The 18875-nt window shown below is 39.6% G+C and overlaps 1 protein-coding gene across 2 annotated transcripts; it reads left to right on the top strand.

Annotated features, from left to right (window-relative positions):
* The first annotated feature begins 2706 nt into the window (after positions 1 to 2706).
* elovl5 (ELOVL fatty acid elongase 5) lies at positions 2707 to 17520 on the top strand. Of its 2 annotated transcripts, none has more exons than XM_085428301.1 (8): positions 2707 to 2929; positions 8156 to 8220; positions 8528 to 8715; positions 11465 to 11542; positions 12039 to 12210; positions 12576 to 12700; positions 13812 to 13946; positions 15219 to 17520. In XM_085428301.1, the coding sequence occupies exons 2-8, from the start codon at positions 8163 to 8165 to the stop codon at positions 15345 to 15347; spliced, it is 885 nt and encodes a 294-aa protein (XP_085284427.1). In that variant the 5' UTR covers positions 2707 to 2929; positions 8156 to 8162; the 3' UTR covers positions 15348 to 17520. The 2 variants fall into 2 exon arrangements, with proteins under 2 accessions (XP_085284427.1, XP_085284426.1); XM_085428300.1 differs by having other exon boundaries at positions 2710 to 3033.
* Positions 17521 to 18875: the final 1355 nt, after the last annotated feature.

Here is an 18875-nt window from a genome sequence, read left to right as displayed (position 1 = left end):
ACTTCTAAAATGATTATTAGGGGGGATTAAATTAAAAGGGACCATAATGATGACGAAAGATGTTTTAAGCTGTAATCATAGTGGCCATCGGTTGAACTGCAGCTTTTCTAGCCTTCCTGTTGTGATAATACAACAACATTCTATCCTGTGATTGTAACAACAAAGAGTAAGGCTTTTCTTAAAGGCATGCTAATCATGGGTTGTTTTTTTTGTTTTTGTTTTTTTTTGGGGGGGGGGGGGTTATAGTCTCCACCCCCACTCTGATCAGCAGGGTTTCTATCAGCAGAAGGCAGACGTGTACACACCCTTTTCCAAACCATTGGGAAGGGTCAAATTCAGGGAAAGAAACTTCTTTATTTATAAATTTAAAAGGAAAAAGGAAAGCATGGATGCTTACAAAAAATTAGTGGAAAATTACCGGAGCGTTTAGACAAAGACACCATTGTTTCCTTTAGGATTATACGAAGACCAAAAACAGATTAAAAATGAGTTTTGATGTTGATCAGATCAGAAACTTAACTTCAACTAATTTTTAGTTTTTCTGGTTGTTAACATGCATGCTATATCAGATAAATCTGTTAGTTGTATGCTTACAGCTTCTTTCTGTTGTCTCACTTTGGGCAGTATGACACAAGCTTTATCAATAAGCAGGAAAAAAAGCCCACATAATCATCACTGATTCAGTTCACTTTTATTTATATGGCATCAAATCACAACAACAGTCACCTCATAGTGCTTTATATCTACAGTAACAAGCACTTGGCAACAGTGGGAAAGAAAAACATCCTTTTAACAGGAAGATACCTCTGGAAGAGCCAGGCTCAGGGAGGGGCATCCATCTGCCACGATCAGTTGGGGATGAGGGGACAGAGGCAGGACAAAGGGCACACAAGTGAGCCAGAGATTAATAATAATGTATGATTAAATCCAGAGTGGCGTATATAGACACAGAGAGTGAAAAGAGGTGAGTGAAGCTCAGTGCATCATGGGAAGTCCCCAGCAGCCTAGGCCTTTTCCAGTGTAACTAAGGGAGGACTGGAAGCTGGTTCCATAAGGAGGGACCTAAAAGCTGAAGGCTCTGCCTCACATTCTACTTTTAAATACCCAAGAAACCATAAGTAAGCCCACAGTCTGAGAGTGACAAGCTCTGTTGGGGTGATATGATACTGTGAGGTCTCTAAGATAAGGTGGGGCCTGATTATTCAAGACCTTGTATGTGAGGAGAAGGATTTTAAATTCTGGGGGAACGTTCAATGGCCAAAGGGTGTTTCTGCGAGTGTGTCTGTATCAGTGTGAACTGAGTACTTATTAATGACAAATTGGATAAATGTGTTTTCTTTTTCTTTTAAAAAAATTAAGAAAAAAAATTAAAGTATGACCTGGAAAGTGTTACTGGTGAATTATAAAAGTAATTAAACAATATAAAAACTAATAACTGAGTCAAAAAAGTTCAAAATCCAACATAAACCACAGCACCACTGTGGTTTATGTTGTGCTGTGCTGTAAACTCCTCATAAGTGATGCTCACCAAAGGTTTTTCTCTCAACCCATTTAGATGTGGCTAAACATGTGGGATTGTTTGGGACTGTGTCTGTGCTTTATGGACCTACTGGTCTCTTAAAAGAGATGGGTGTGAGGTATGCATAAATATCCTGTTTACCCTGCAAGCATCCAGTCATAACTGTAAGGAGAAAAAAGAAAGAAAGAAAAAGCTGTTTTTTATTAAAAATGCATAGTGAGCACACAGCCATACTTCAAGTACGCTTAGCTCAGCAGCCACATGCACAATATTAAATGTCATTCAGCAAGAATTACCTCTGAGTGTAGCATGTACTGCAGCTAGCTCTGTACAAATCAAGGAAACTTTCAGTGAACTGTACACCATCACTAAACACACTGATTATATATTTGCAAAATATTTCATTTCAAAAGAGAGAGAAAGACAATGAAAGAGTGTCTTTATTATGACAGGTCATAAAAACAGTTGTAAACTAGACCAGGGATGTCAAACTCATTTTACATAGTGGGCCACGTCAACTCACTTTGATTTCAAGTGAGCATGAGAGTAATTCACATTAATTCGCAAAAAATGTCCCCTTTTCCCGTGGACTCACTGGAAAAAAAACAAAAGAAGAAGAAAGAAATGTAAAAAACGGGGATTTTCTGTGTTTTAACTGATATTATTTTATCTATTACTTAGGAAAAGCTGTAAAAAGCTATGAAAATACAACAAAAATCTAAATATAATGCCATCTGTCATATTTCCACAGCCTTCCAGTGGGCCAAACTCGAGTCTTTGCTGGGCTGATTCTGGCCCCCAAACCTTATGTTTAACTCCCCTGATTTAGACACTTAAAGAAAAGATTTTTTTTTAAGTCTCCTGCGACAGGAGGATTTTTTTTCTACATCAGAAGTGATCTTTGATACAGATTAAATGATGCCTGATCAGAAGCCTGACTCCTTGGCATAGTGCAAAGCTTAAAAAAAAAAATCACGATGCACGAACGAGCGCCCCTTTGACCAGCAGTAAAAACCTGTGACATAACTCGTGTCTTTAAACCATAAACGTCACGTGTGGCTTCAATTATTTCTACTTCATTTCTACTTCAAATATGTTTCCCACTGATGAGAAATAAAATCTGCAACGACCCAATTCTTCCTTCTAATGAATGTGACTTTGTAATAAAGTTACAGGAAGGTACAGAAAACCTGCATGTCATCTTCTTTCCCTTTTTCCTGCGTGTGCAGTTGCAACGCATCGGGTCACCTCGTGGCTGTAGCCCTCCTGCGGGGCAATGGGCCAATCTGCGTGTTCCTCCCACTATTTTCCACTGTGAGCGACAAGGCTGCACATTGTGCCCAGACCCGGCCAAGCCAAGGTTACACAGGCGGGCTTTTTTTCTCCTTTTTTCTCACTCCGCCTCCAAAGGTAGGCAGTCCGCTGCTCACAGCTGCATCCACTCTCTCCTGATCCACTCTCAGGGCTTCTTCCTCCGTCTAAATAAGGCGCCGGCCCAGCTCCGTGGCTGTACGGTAGGCGCTTTCTCTGTCTTCTTCTACGTTTTATTTCTTCTTTTTAAAAAATAAAAAATTATAATTATTATTAATGATGCTGCCTTCATGGCGTCTGCAGTGAAAGCGACCAGTTTTGACTGATGCTCCCGAAGCGGTGACCTCTGCTGTTACTGTGGGTTGTAGGTTGCGATCGACGGGATGCGAAGTTTGCTGCTCGGCATGTTAATGAATTCCTCTCTGGAAGTTTCCGCTTTGAAATTAACGGGGTTAACGTCGTCGGCAGCAGCTCACATCTTTAGGTTAACGGGGCTGCTGCTGAACAGGATAGTGCGTAAAGTGCAGCTTAGGGTTACACGTGTGACCCCCCCTCCATGCAGAATAGTTGCTATTATACAATAATACTGTGTGTGTGTTGGGGGGGGGGGAGGCGGTTTTGTGTAGCAGTCCCGTGAACCTGTCGCGATCATCACGTCAAAACTCTTTGGAAGTAGCCACCGAGTACTGCAACGTGTTTTTGTGCGCTTAATACATGTTTGTAAGTGATGGCTGTAGATAATGTGACAAACCCAGGAGTGAAAGTGTGCATTTTTATGTGCTCTCGGGAACTGAATTGGGTTTCTTCATCATCATCATCATCATCATCATCTGTAGAGCCACTTTATTCTTGGTGGTCACCCATGCATTTAATGAGTACATTAGCATTTAAAGCAGGGCACTAGAGAGAATAAGCTAGCCTTATATCGACTATTTCCATGTAATTAATAAGACATGACAGGTGCTTAGAGTGAAAACATGATGCTGGTTTTTAGTTGTAGTTTAATTTTTGTTGAGAATTAGTTACATGTGTTACCAGAGGTGGGAAATGTCCATAAAGTTTTGTAAGTGTCATATACACATGCAAATAAGCACAGACAGGTTTATACTGTACAACGGAAATCTTAGTTTGCCAGACAACCTTCACACAGCAGTCATAAAAAAATTGAGAAGATAAAAGTGTCCAAGAAAGTACCAGTAATGAATGTGAAGACAATGAAATGAGTTTAAAAAGCTAAGGTTGTGTTTATTCTTGTGCAGGTTAGCAAAACAGATGTGCATGGATTGGTTTGATAGTCTTATCTTTGTGTGGTGATGTTTGAGGAGAACTCTAATAAGAGGACTCTCTGATTTTTGACAAACACCTGGTAAATAAAGTGAAAATCGCCACAGTAGTGGAGAAATTATTACAAACCATTCCCAGAGTAGCCTGAAAGAAACAGAGAGCCTTTAAAGTGGCACATACTGCAGTGATGAATACTATTAGAGAGTCTTCCTCTCTTCAAGAAGAACCAGTTGCAGGAGATGGCCGTCCCTTTCTGACCCTGATTCTGCTGGAGGTTTTCTTCCTGTTAAAAAGGGAATTTTTCCTTCCTACTGTCACCAAAGCCCTTGCTCATAGGGGGTCATATGTGCATTATTGTAGGATCTTTATCTTACAATATAAAGCACCCTGAGGCAACTGTTGTTGTGATTTAGTGCTATATAAATAAAACAACACTAAATAGAAGCTTCAGCTCTGACTGTTTAGACATATTTTGCAGGGCTGCATGCAGCTTGTACCCAGCAAAGACTCACTGACTGGCTGCTAACCTGCTCCCCTGTTGAGGCTCAGCCTGCTCTGATTAAGGCCCTGCAGATTATCATGTTTTGGTGCAGCCTAATGCATCTCAGATAATCAGCGAGGATATTACCAAACTGGGGTCAATCAGAATAAGCCATATTCAGTGCCGACAGATAAATGATTACATGCTATGTGTTCCCTGAGCAGCGATTCAAATAGGTGTTTAACTTTTACTTATATATACTCTGTATTTATGGGCTTTAGTCAGTTTAAATAAGAATTTCTTTACATAGATTAAAAGACTTTCTGAATGCATGTAAACAAAGTCATTAGTGTGTCCTCTCAGTTCTGTTAGTTGCATTTCAGTATCATATGACTGTGTCTAAGAGGCGTGTGCAGGTTGAATTGAGATGCTTTGGTTAAATTTGATAGATCTGCTCACATTTCTGTCTTTAGTGGCCAAGGTTATTCTGAAAAACGGTGCGATTTACTGTCAATGTAAGAGTCAAAAAAGTGTTTTCATATGTGGTAGAAGAGCTACAGTATCTCTCAGCTTGCAGGAGAATGGGATTTGTCTTCATGCTCTCAGGGGGCAGGTGTAGCGACAGTCCAGCGGTGCAGCAGTCGGTTAGATCACAGACTGCTGCATTGACTCAATAGCTGGGGAAACATGTCAGAGGATATAAAGAAGGCAGTCGTACTATTTCTGTTTGCAAAGGCTGAAGTGATACAGCAGGCTTTTGCAAACAATATAAAGGCCTGCAGGAATGTGTAAACACCTCTGGGGTGATAATGAATAAAGCATGTGATCATGAGACTTATCAGATTGGGAGTAAGAAAATCTTAACGCAGGGATTCATGCACTTCTGAAGTGAGAGTATTGTTAAGACTGTATGTGGAAGCAGTGCTGTTATTGTGTAGAAGCACTGGTTTTTGAAAATGTCCTGTATTGTTAAAAACATGATGCGTTTATCCAGGCCTGCGTGTCGTGATGAATGTGCTTCCTGCTGCTGTAAATCATAGTAGGAGACAGGCTTGTGAACAGAACCTGGCAGTAGTAACTTATTAGACTTATATGGAAAAAATATCCAGTGGTGCACATCCAGACGTTCATACTGGCCTGTACATGGCCTTCTGCTTCATATCACTGGGCCGATCTGACTTTCTGAAGTATAGCAGTAAAACCTAACTTTTTGCTGTATGACAGTTATATAGTGGTATATCTACTGACAGAGCAATAATTTGCTTTCACGCTCTTCTTGACAGCTCCTCAGGCAGCTGTTTAAATCAGGAGGGGGACATTACAAACTGTGGGTTTGAAACGGTCACAAAGGGCTGAACTATCAGCAGACACAGGGCCACAACCACCACCACAATATGACAGCTTTGGCAGCAGAACATCCACAAGGTTTAGGAAATATACACATAAAGGGCTAATGAATCTGCACATTCTGACACGTTCATCATCTTCAACAATCTGAGAGCCAGAGGATCAATACACATTGGTAGTAATGGGATAGAGTCGTGGTTATCCTCTGAGTACACCTGCCTCCTGGCCTCTGCACTTCATTTGCATCCCAGAGTGAGAACTGGATATATTTGATGTGTTGATGGAAACAAGAGGGATGTGAAGGATCACTGCTAGGTTTATGGGATGTGTTAGGTGGAGAGAATCTATGGACTGAAGTATGGAGACTTAAAAAGGCAGGCAGGCACAGATGCTTTCAGCTGCTGATAGGCATATATCAGAATTGATTTCTTGGAGTTATGTCATGGTGTTTAAACGCTGCTTAGAGTTGATCATATTTTTTAAAAGGCTGTGGTTTTGATCACTAATAAAGACATCTTTCACAAGGATTGATTACCACTGCATTCATCTCTATGTCTACTTGTAGTGATAAAACTATGGTTGGTTTCCACCACACTCTATAGACTTAACATCTTTTCATTGTGCTGGTTTTGTTTTACTCCCTGAAATTGTACTTGCTCTCATAAGTGACTGTTGTTACTAATTCCAAATGACAACCATATTGGGAGAGGTGGTTTTGGGCGTCATGTTCTTCATTAGACTTATTTAGGTACCGTGGTATTAAATTTAGGTTATAACCTAGTATTTTGTGTGTGTGTGTGTGTGTGTGTGTGTGTGTGTGTGTGTGTGTGTGTGTGTGTGTGTGTGTGTGTGTGTGTGTGTGTGTGTGTGTGTGTGTGTGTGTGTGTGTGTGTGTGTGTGTGTGTGTGTGTGAGAGAGAGACGCACAGAGACATCCAGTGGCGTTAGCTCAGTCTCTCAACTCACATTTGAAATGACTGATTAAGCAACACAATCGGTTAGAAATTTCAGAAACTGCTCATCTACCTGGATTTTCTCACATGACCATCTTCAGGGTTTACACAGACTGGTAAGATATCCTGAAGAGCAGCATTTCTTTGGCTGAAAAAGCCTCATTGATGCCAAAAGTCAGAGGAGAATGGCCGGAGTGCTTCAAGCTGATGAGAAGACAATAGTAACTATACAAACAACCAGTCGTTACAGCCATGGTATGCAGAAGAGCATCTCTGAACGCATAACACATTGAATCTCAAAGAAGATGGGCAGCTAACAACAGGAAACTGATGCTACCACTTGCACAGGCCCACCAAGTTTGGTCAATACAAGACTGGAAACATTGGTAACATTTGGATGTTGAAGGTCTGAATTTGGTCCAGGTAACATGAAAGTGTGTTCAGGCTGCTGGTGTTGGTATATTAGTTTATTGGGGTGTTTTCTTGGCACATGTTGAGCCCTTTGATAACAACTGAGCACTGGTTAAACACCACAGCCTACCTGAGTATTGTTGCTGACTAATCCGGGTCCCTTTATGGCAGCAGTATACCTACTGATGGTTGCTTCTGGGGGAATAATGCGGCATGTCACGAAGCTCAAATCATCTTAAACCTGTTTCTTGAACATGACAATGAGTTTAGTGTGCTCAAAGGTCCTCTACAATCTCCAGATCACAATCCAACAGGGCTACACTTGGATCTGCAGCTGACAAATCTGCAGTAACTGCGTGGTGTCATCATGTCAATATGAACAAGGCTTTCCCAGGAGTGTTTCCAGCACCTTGAATCTATGTTGAATATGAAGGATTAATGAAGTTGTGAAGGAAAATGGGGTTCAACCTGGTATGTTGCATATAAAATCGTGGTGTGATGAGTCATCCTCTCCTGAATGCACAGAACTCAAGTTTACCCTGGGCATACATAGGCAGCATTAACATAACATATCTTTTAATCCTGCAAGAAACCAGAGCTCCCAGTGAACCTGCGAACTCCACACAGTAGTGCCCCACCAAGGTCTGAACCCAGAAGCTTCTTGCTGTGAGGAAACGGTGCTAACCACAGTCGCCGTGATGCTCATGCTGCTAAAAGTCTTAATTGTAGATGATACAGAGTAGTTCGATTACCTTACTGTAGCACATACTCCTTTACATTTATTATTCTTTTTTTAAGCTTTTGAATAATTATTTTGTAATAACGTCTAACAACTCTGTTCTTTTTCTAGGTGAAAAATGGAGACCTTCAATCATAAACTGAACGCGTATATCGACTCATGGATGGGTCCAAGAGGTAAGATGATGCAAATTGCACTAATTCACTGAACGGTGCAAATCATTCACAACTCTACAAGTACCCTGTGAGAAAATGTTATATAAGGTAAACATTACTTAAAACCTTTGACCCAAGTCGTACGTTACATGCTCGACACTGCTCTGTGGATCGTCTTGTGCTTTTCCGCCTGCTAACTTTCTAGGTGTTGAGCAATATTCCTTTTGCTGGTGATTTCTTTTCAGCTCTCTTCATTCATTTGCTGCTGGCAGTCAGGCCACCTTATTGTCCATCCTCCTCTCCTCACCTCTTTATCTCCATATTTCAGATCAGCGGGTTCGGGGAATGCTGCTGCTCGACAACTACCCACCAACCTTTGCACTCACAGTCATGTACCTTCTGATCGTTTGGATGGGGCCCAAGTACATGAAACACAGGCAGCCGTACTCCTGCAGAGCCGTCATGGTGTTCTACAATCTGGGCCTGACGCTCTTGTCCTTTTATATGTTCTATGAGGTAAACGAACTGCTCAGCGCTGAGAGATGAGCTAAACTGGGCCAAAGCAAACACAGCAGAGTCGCACTGCAAATAGATTATAAAATAAAGAGGAGGAAACTAAAATGACCCAGAACTAGATATACACCAATTGGCCATTGATTGTGTTGTTACTGTGGCAACTATCAAGAGGCAGGTTATACAAGGCAGTAAGTGTGACGGTTGTTTAAGTTAATGTGTTGAAAATTCAAATCAGTTTCATTTATATAGTGCCAAATCACAACAGCAGGCATCTCACCTACTTAAAGAAAGTAAAAGTACCTCCTTGAAGAACATTTCTACCACTTTTGCAATGCAAAGCTAACCGAACCTTGTCCTATATTAATGTAATGATAAAATAATATTAGTAGATAGAAATACTGATTTTATTTCAGTTTACATTTTAATTCTTACAAAGGTACTGGGCTTGAATCAGGGAAGTAGGACATGAGCAGAGAAAAAGACAGAAAATTAAAAAATAGCTCTATTTTCTGTAGAGGGTGACTTTGCCTCTAAACAGGAAAATGAGTTGGGAAGAGGTTAAAGACTAATTTAGCAGGTGGGGGAATCCTAAAATCAGCGGTAATGGCTCAGCATTACACTTAAATCAGTTTCACGTTTGAAGACACAGTGACGAAATAATAACTCCCCTCAAAAAGTTTTGAAAATGTAAGGAGTAGAAAGTACAGATTTGAAAATGTAGCAGGTAAAAGTAAAAAGCTGTCAGAAAAAGTACTGATACCTATAGTAACGAAGTATTTATACTTTGTTACCTCCCACATCTGCCTCTAACATGAGTTATCATGCTAGATTAGTACAAAAATTGAGTGTAAAATTAATTATAGCTTCATTTTTAACAGATATCAGTGCGCCATCACTCTTTTGCGAGGAATTGGCTGCCTGCATCTGTGGCTGAAAGCTGCACCAAGAGACAAAGCCCCCGGGGGGGAGAGAGGGACGCAGCTGGATGCTGACAGGCTCATTGTGCCAGCTTTTAGCACAGGACACTATTGTTTGCTGGAAAACTGCTTTTTTATAAACGGGCTGACTAAGTGACTGCAATTGAGAGACGCACTAATGTAAACAAACATGGAAGAGCATTCTTATTTGGCAGGGAGGCTCAGTCAGTCTGAGCTCAGTGCACTGGGATGTGGCAATAGTGCAGAGTTCTCTTATCAGTGACAGCATCTGCTGTTATGCGTACTGTGAACACCAGGATGTCAGAACCAGACATAGCATTTCTGAGGACGTGTAAGTCTAAAGTATCTTTAGTCTCCTCCCCATCACAGCTGGCAGACCAATCTTGTCTGTCCCGCCGCATTGCGTAAGGCCCCAGTGGACTGTTGCCTGCTTTGATTCATTAAGCACTCCAGTTTGGTAATGCCGCAGCCACGGGGTGAACTTTTGGCAGTGCAAAATCAATCAAGGCCACCTGATGTGAATCAAAGTACAGGCCACTTTTGATCTTTGTCAACTTTCCAGAGCACAACTGTAATTGTGATCAGTTTTGTTTGACTATAATGCATCTGTAAGTCTGAAAAAAATCAATCAATCAAAGCTGTATATTAAGTTAGAGACAGGCTAATATCTGTGCCCACAAGATAAAATACAAACCTCATTCTGCTGGCGGTTTCTTGGCTCTAAGCTGTGTAAGTGAAGCCTTTTACAGCAGCAGACAAAGTGCATCTATATGGAAGTGGTGACTCAGCAATCAGCTAAGTCATCCACGTGTATTTGAATAATTATTCTTTAATGTGCCCTTTCAATGCCTCTAACAAGATTTACTAGAAATGGCAACAAATAGGCTGAATAATCCAGTTTCTGTAAGTTTCCTCCTCTTATGTAGTCCACAGAGATTACAGGCTGCTGCTGCTGCTGCTGCATGTTTATTGTTGAAGCTAACATGTTGCAGATGGTCTGAGAGTCTGGATTTTAAGGAACGTAGCAGCCGGTCAGAAAGTGTTCGGAGCTTTGCAAACATTCCAATGAAACCTTTGACATACACACACAAAAATCAGTGCAAACAAAAGGGAGTTAATGTAGACTAAAGGTGAGTACATGGTGTCCTTTGCTGAATACCACGGACCGGTTTATGCCCGACAATATTTTCACGGACCGGCCTTTAAGGTGTCGCAGAAAAATACAACAAAATAAAACTAGTACCGGTACTGAAAAATAGAAGAGTTATACATAAAACACGTGAAAAGACCCAGGAAAAGCGAGTTAACGATAAAAACGATAACAAAATAACGCTGAAAACCGATAAAAACCCTGAAAACCACACATTTCACACCTGAGCCTCAACTCTCGCGGCCTGGTACCAAACGACTCACGGACCGGTACTGGTCCGAGGCCCGGGGGTTGGGGACCGCTGTCCTAGAGTACTGCAATTAGCCTTTCCTAGATTAAACGACTTCCCGCACGTTGTGTGATAATAAACAATGAGCTTGATGCCTTTTAAACTGTATCATCTTTGTTGTCATTAATTGTTATCAGCTAAAGATGGTTCATCACAATCTGACACAACATGTATTAACAGGAGAAAATAGTTATCTTACTTGCTATTTGTGCGTGTATTTGCACACGTTTGTTAGTTGCTGGAAGGATTGAGTCATATTTAAAAACACAAATCATGCACTTCTATTTGTGCACTGCACATTCTTTGTGTTTAGTTTTTTTTTTTTTGGTACAAAATAAATTAATTTTACATTTAATGTCTTTTTATCTACAGCTCATTAGCGCTGCGTGGCACGGAGGCTACAACTTCTACTGCCAGAACACTCACAGTGCAGAGGAAGCGGATATTAAGGTCAGTCACCTTTACACTGTGCACTCTTTTTGTGTGGGTGTTCCTCTGTCTTTTGATTGCTTCTTTGATACACTGATGGGCTTTATAGTGAAATTGTAAGAGAGTCTATACGAGAGAGAGAGCATATTTAGGCATTTTACTTAAAATGTGTATCCACTGATCTGCTTTGATTTCTGTGGGCAGGTAGCTATAAATCCAGTCAGATAAGCTGCAGAGACAGTGCATTTAATCCAGTTTTCGACATCATGATGGCTGTCTTCAGCATCAGTGAAAACAAGCCTCTCACTGAAATGTGCTTGGCTCTGCAGTTCTGCAGCAATTAAATTAAAAGGTTTATCAGTTTGTCAGTCCTACAGTTAAACAGATTCCTCCCAGACCTTTGGGTGCCTTTGGGAACCCATTCCAATTTTGCCAACATTTTTTTTTTTTTTTTTTTGTGTATATATTTTGTTTGCTATGAAGGTTTCTCTCTCTCTCCTCCCCCACCCCCACCCAGATTATAAATGTCCTCTGGTGGTACTACTTCTCCAAGCTCATCGAGTTCATGGACACCTTCTTCTTCATACTACGAAAAAATAATCACCAGATCACGTTCCTGCACCTTTACCACCATGCTAGCATGCTGAATATCTGGTGGTTTGTTATGAACTGGATACCTTGTGGGCATTGTGAGTGTTTTTACACAGCTTCACCCTCCAGTAACCACAGAAACAGTCTGGCATCACAGTTCAGCTAAATAATTCAAGTGCTCTAACCCATTAGCCTTGAAAGCAGCTCATTCTAGTCTCTTAAAGTGACACTTATTGACCCACACGCTGCTACAATGTGTAACTAACTTTGCGCTTTTTACTGCTCACATAAACCATATTACTTCTGCATTACTTTACTGTTAATGGTTTCTAGTGTTTTTATTTTTTATTTTAACATAAAATCTGTAGTAAATTCTCCAAACACAACAGACTAATAACAAGTTTATTATCCCTGCTCTCTCTTTGTTAATATCATCCTGTCTCTTTCTTTTGTGCCTCTCCAGCGTACTTCGGTGCCTCACTAAACAGCTTCATTCACGTCGTGATGTATTCGTACTATGGCCTCTCAGCCATTCCAGCCATCCGGCCATACCTTTGGTGGAAGAAGTACATCACGCAGTTACAGCTGGTGGGTTCACATTCTTCCTCCAGTGCTAGAAACAATATTCAGATTCTTAAGTAAAAATAGCGGCATTTTAGTAAAAAATACGTGGTTTGTTTCAAATAAAAGTGCAATTAAATGCATAATTAAAATCCAAAAGTACTGGAAACTCCATGGACTTTAGTTTCTGCAGATGACTCTGTGATTTGTAGCTAGATTAGCGTGCGTGTGGAAGATGAATGAAAGTCAGGAGATGCAAGAGAAAACATATATGTGAAAGGGAAGGAGGCGGGTGGAAAGGTGAAGATGCAAGAAGGACAGGTAGTGAAGGTGGATGAGTTTAAATACGTGGGGTCAACCAGGTATTTAAACTCATATACAGTGGCTTGCAAAAGTATTTGACCCCCTTGAACTTTTCCACATTTTGTCACATTACAGCCACAAACATGAATCAATTTTATTGGAATTCCACATGAAAGACCAATACAAAGTGGTGTACACGTGAGAAGTGGAACGAAAATCATACATGATTCCAAAATTTTTTTACAAATAAATAACTGCAAAGTGGGGTGTGCGTAATTATTCAGCCCCCTGAGTCAATACTTTTTAGAACCATCTTTTGCTGCAATTACAGCTGCCAGTCTTTTAGGGTGTGTCTCTACCAGCTTTGCACATCTAGCGACTGAAATCCTTGCCCATTCTTCTTTGCAGAACAGTCTTATGTCAGCTCAGATTGCTACTATCCCTTGTAATCCTGTTTAAATAAGCAGTTATGAAAATGTATTGTTAAAAAAAGGTTTACTTTGGGTTTAAACAGTGTCTCAAAGTGCTTCCTAGTTTTAAATCTGTTTGCTGTAATTCTCCTTTAAATTTATTTCTTTTAAAGAACATTTAAAGGAAATACAGACTCCGTTACAAGGTCAAATAACTTAAGGCTGATTGACACACTGAACTGTATATTTTATAAGCACTTTGTGTGTATTGTATGAAAACGTGCACGTAGTGGCATAAAAAGAGCAATATTTCCTTTGCCTGTAGTGTTGCAGAAATATAAAGTAGTATGGAACATTGGGGGGGGGGCTCTCTGTCACCCTCTCACTCTGTGGTGTGTGATGTGTTTGTTTGTTTTTCTCCACAGATCCAGTTCTTTTTAACTGTGACCCAGACAACTTTGGCAGTCATATGGCCATGCAGCTTCCCGATTGGATGGTTGTACTTCCAAATAAGTTACATGTTCACACTCATTATCCTTTTCATGAACTTCTACATTCAGGTGAGTTTTTTCTTTGCAAGAAGGTAAAACATTCAAAGGAAGTAATTGTTTTATGCACGACTTTATCAGCGTGTCACATTGTTATGGTGGAATTTTGTCCCTCTCTGTCTTACAATGTTGATTCAGTTCATTGAATGTTGCAGGCACAGCTCTCAAAGTCCAGGTCTCAGTGCAAATGAGATCTGGACTTAGTAACACCTTAACTTAGCCATTGCAACATCTTGATTCTTTTCTTTTTCGCCCAGTCTGTTACGGTGCTTGGGATCATTGTCATGTTGTTTAAGCTGATTTTGACTAAGTCCTAGATGTCACACAAATGGCCTTTAAAGTTCATGATTCAGGTCCATCTAACTTGACAGTTCATATAAGCAGTTTGTTTCATTATGCTGTGTTTTAATGCTGAACATTTCCACTTTGGTTACATCTGTCCGAAGGACATTTTTCCAGATGCCTTGTGGTTTGCTCAGATGCAACATTGCATTCTTTTAGAGAGAAGAGGCTTTCTGTTGGAAACCTTTGCAAACGAGCCATACTTGTTCAGTCTTTCTCATTTTAATGTTGTGAACATTTAGCATGCACTCTTTCTGATGATCATTTAAATTGATTGCATTTTATCAGGAATACCTGGCTGCTACTTGGACCCTTTTTAAATCATAAGGAAGCAGTGAACGTGTGCTTAGTTTTCCCTATGAAAACTTTCTTTATCACGGATGTGCTTCTTGTTCCTTTGTGCTACAGCCCTCTGCCTTTACACAAAACCCATTAAAATTTAGAGAGCCATTCACTGGAGTGGATGACATCCGCAGTCCTACAATAACTTGCTCCTTAAAATACCTGAACTTGTGAAAGCACCAACACAAACCTTTATCTACAGCTGACTGTAGTCTGCTGCAAACGTACCCTTTGCACCTTTGAGTCATTAGAGCAGTGGCCAGCAGTTATTATTTCTCAAGCAAACTTACATTTGTTTTTATATAAAATGAAATATGCCCGATTCACAGACGGGTTCTGTTCTCAAGCTAACATTCACACTCTGATGGATTCCTCAGAGTTCAGTATCCAGCCCAAGGTTACTGTGTTATGCGACTAGAGGAGCCAGGAATCGAGAAATACCATGGAAACATTACTACCGCCTCAAGGAGTGGAGCCCTGTTCTCCTATATGTCGTTCGGGGCTATACTATAATAACCAGGAAGGCTGAGAGGAAGAGTGAATTTTCATCTATAAAATTATATGTAGTGATTTATTTTTCCCTCTTTTGTCTCACTCAAGACTTACAAGAAGAAGAGCGGTTCTCAGAGGAAGCATCCACAGAACAGCTCCCTGCTATCAACAAATGGACATGCTAACGGGACGCCATCAACGGACTTCACCGCACCCAAGAAACTGAGGGTGGATTGACATTTGAGAAACCTATTTCTCAATGTAGCGTGTTAGCTAATGCTGCTAGATGTGTCTTCTTACCTAGAATAGCCTAGCACTTACTTCAGATGAAATAAGCCATAGCCACATACAGTATAGCCAGAGACTTTCCATGTTTTTGCACATATTGCTACTTACTGTACTGAATTATTGACTTAATGAAGAAAATTAATATTTTGTAGTAAGGTTGACACTGTACAATATTGCCTTCCCCACCTTCTAGAGGTAATGATAATCCAAAGCAAACATGTTGTTCTTGCTACCAGCAAACAAGCACACATTCAGTAACGCTTTACACCCGCAAGATCTAAAAATGAAAGCTGCACCGAGTGTGTTGGCAGCTGAAGGTTCTTCTCACACTCAGTGACGTCAACTTGAGGGACTGAAAACATGCACATGTACACGATGCTTACTGTGGTCCTTAATGTGTAACCAGAATACGCATCTCGCGTCTTGCTTTATCTTATTCCTGCCTCAGCAGTTGCATCATCTTAAATGTTGCTCTCTGTAATACTGTAATGCATACTTACTGAGAGGCTGTAACACCTGAAATTGCACATTTACAGAAAAATATTCAGTGCAGGGTCTCAAATTTGGAATATTTAGCAATCTAACAAAGCATAACCAAAGTATAGTGTTCTGCGCATTGTAGGATTTCTATTTAAAAAGCATTTAAGACAGCGTGACAGGGCAGCTGTGGTGTTTCATGAGAGTAGTTTAAATTCAGTTCTGCTTAATTCAGAAAATTTAGTCTTCCCTTGTCCACTGAGCTTTTAAGACCTTAAATATAATTTGATTAAATGAACCTATGCCATTAGCACTGCAGCATAAATGTTTATTTTTAAACTATTTAGATGGTAAAGATAATCATAGTGTTTTTGGCTAAGTAAGTAAATATGTTGTATTCAGACAAATTTTATAGTTGACTATGAAAGATCTGTTATCTTTAGATCAAGTTGTTGAAAGGCAATCTTACCTCCCGTAGGTAAACCAGTTAGAACATCTATGATCTGCCTGAACACGTGACTAAACATTCAAAAACTGGAAAGATTATGACAACTGGACGAATCCCATTGCTGAGGAGCTTTACATTAAAAGCTCAGTTAGGACAGTTTATTATTAATATCATTACAATTCTTTTTAATTATATCTTTATTGAAATAGGGTCTTCTGTGCCTTCTGGACCAGTTGATTTGGTTTCTAATGTAGCATTTTCCCATTTTTCTTAATGTTTGTTCACGTCAGACAAATATGTGTCCAACTTCATGTCTGAATCTTGTGCCTGAATCTACATTTCCTTTGTGGGATTTGAGAATTTCAACAAATTATTATTTCTAACAACTTCCAATCATAATTTGATGTCAATAAAACAGAATAGCAAAAAAACAACAGCAAAAAAAAAAGACCGACCTTTTTCTATTCAAAAGTAACTACATCCACTTAAACCCTCGAAAGCTCACTTTGGATCATAATATACGTGAAAATAGCCAAAGTAGCTTTTCTCCTGGTTCTCAGCCTTCATGCTAAACTACTGGCTGTAGCTACATGTTTGGCACACATATATCAGCAAATGAGTATTTTCTCTATTCCTCTCATATCCACCCCACCCCCCCACCCACCCACCCAAAAATAAATAAATAAATAAATAAATAAATAACGAGGGAAAAAGATTTTAGTGATTAAACTATTTAATTTTATTTAATTTCCAAGCAGAGGCGGTAGTAAATGCTGGTATGGAAGAAGAAATGTATAAGGGTGGCTAAAGGATGAATCTTAAATTAATTTCTGACACTGTACCCATGAAATCATACAGGCATGTAATGACATGTAATAAGATGCACTGAGATCAAAGATTTTCTAGATTGTTAAATCGATAGATATATTTTCTGAAATCAGGTCATGAATCCAAATTAATGTGTTAGAATTTGTTTATTCACTGTAACACATTAAAAAAAAGACTATGAACATGTTTGTCTTGAAAATTAATCACACTGACAATAACGAAAGAGAACAGACTCTTAATTATTTTTGAGTTTGCAAAACATTTACTAGCCGTTGCTAATAGCAAAACTAGTTTATCAGTTGTATTATGTATAGTTAGTAACTGTTGGTATGCGAACATGCTGCCATGTGAGCATGTTAGCACGACTGGCTGCATGAATAAAAAGATTTACAATTTCTATGTATTTAAAAAAAGAAGTTATTTACAAATATTTTTGTGACTGTTTCTGTTTCTGGCTTCTTCCTGTAAAAAGGGAGTTTTTCCTTGTCGCCATCACCGAGTGCTTGCTCATCCAGCGTCATCCGATTCCTGGGGTTTTCTTTCTAAAGTTGTAGGGTTTTTATCTTGCAGCGTATAAATAACATTTATATGCTGTATAAATAACATTTAGTTGAATCATTTTCCAGATAAACTGCATTATTATAGGTGAAGTTATTATTGATCAAGCAGTGCAAAAGTAATTTAAGTAAACCGCTGCAACATTAAATGATTTACACATCAATGAACCAATCATTTTAATTGTCATTTTATATAACGACATTAAAAAATATGCATGTTTTCAGTGTTTTTCACTGCTGCTACACAGCCGTGCATTTGGAATACATGCAGTTTGCTATCAGTTTTGAAGATAAGTGAGGCCTGTTGCATTGGGGAAAAAAGAATGGCAGCATACGTTAGTCAGAAATTTGAATCGTTGAACAATACAGGTGCCTTCATAAATTTCTATACCATATTAACGCACCTAGTTTTTGGGGACACAAGCTGCATGTTCCCTCTTCTCTTTAAGCTATGACGTGGCACTCACATTTTCTTAAATTAATTTACTGGCCAAATCCCAATATGCTTTACTTCTTCTCCGCAGCCCTCAGGCCCAAAGGAGGCAGAAGCATTTCTGTGTCTTTTGTAAACATTTCTCTTTTTTAGCATGTCAGTGTTCACTGACTGTCTTTCAGAAGTGATCCTGAACCCGAGCAATGATCGATTCCCACTACAGAATCACGCCTGTGTTTAATGCAGGGCTCCAAAATAACCTTCCAATATTAGCTTTCAGTCTTGTCCCATGTGTGCAGATGTCAGTCTGGACTGTCTGAATCTTTAATGATATTTTCCTTTAGTTTATGAAATCCTGAAATTCTTTCCAGCTTTAATTTGAGACATGAAACAACCTCTCTGGGATTTTTTTTCCCACACCCAAGCATTTTACTGAATAATCATATTAGTTTTGAGAAGCTTCACCAGCTGTGGGTTTTTCCCCATTACGTAACATCGGCAGAATTCTTGTTCTCCCTGTACCCAACTTTTTGAAAACTTCTTGTTTGCATTAAAGCTTCCAAATAAGTTATAGCTCTTGTAGTTATAGTTTTGAATGATCTGCATATCAGGGCATTGTGCTTTTATTTGGTTTTTAAATATGATCCAGACCCAGCAATATATTATTGTCCTATGTGGGGGACATGAGTCTGAGAGCTCTATACCAAACAACATTAATGCATCTATTTGAGTCC

This window comes from Rhamphochromis longiceps, linkage group LG13 (genome assembly GCF_057381845.1).
Source record: "Rhamphochromis longiceps isolate RC_006_pf linkage group LG13, R_longiceps_female_GT1.1, whole genome shotgun sequence".
Classification (NCBI taxonomy): Eukaryota; Metazoa; Chordata; class Actinopteri; order Cichliformes; family Cichlidae; genus Rhamphochromis; species Rhamphochromis longiceps.
This window is presented reverse-complemented; position numbering and strand designations above follow the sequence as displayed.

What these genes read in the sequence shown, in the direction of transcription:
- elovl5 (XM_085428301.1), top strand. Translation starts at nt 8,163, where the DNA reads ATGGAGACCTTCAATCATAAACTGAACGCGTATATCGACTCATGGATG. An exon ending in CTCATGGATGGGTCCAAGAG is followed by an intron (nt 8,221 to 8,527) that starts GTAAGATGATGC and finishes TCCATATTTCAG; the next exon opens with ATCAGCGGGTTCGGGGAATG. An exon ending in CTGGATACCTTGTGGGCATT is followed by an intron (nt 12,211 to 12,575) that starts GTGAGTGTTTTT and finishes GTGCCTCTCCAG; the next exon opens with CGTACTTCGGTGCCTCACTA.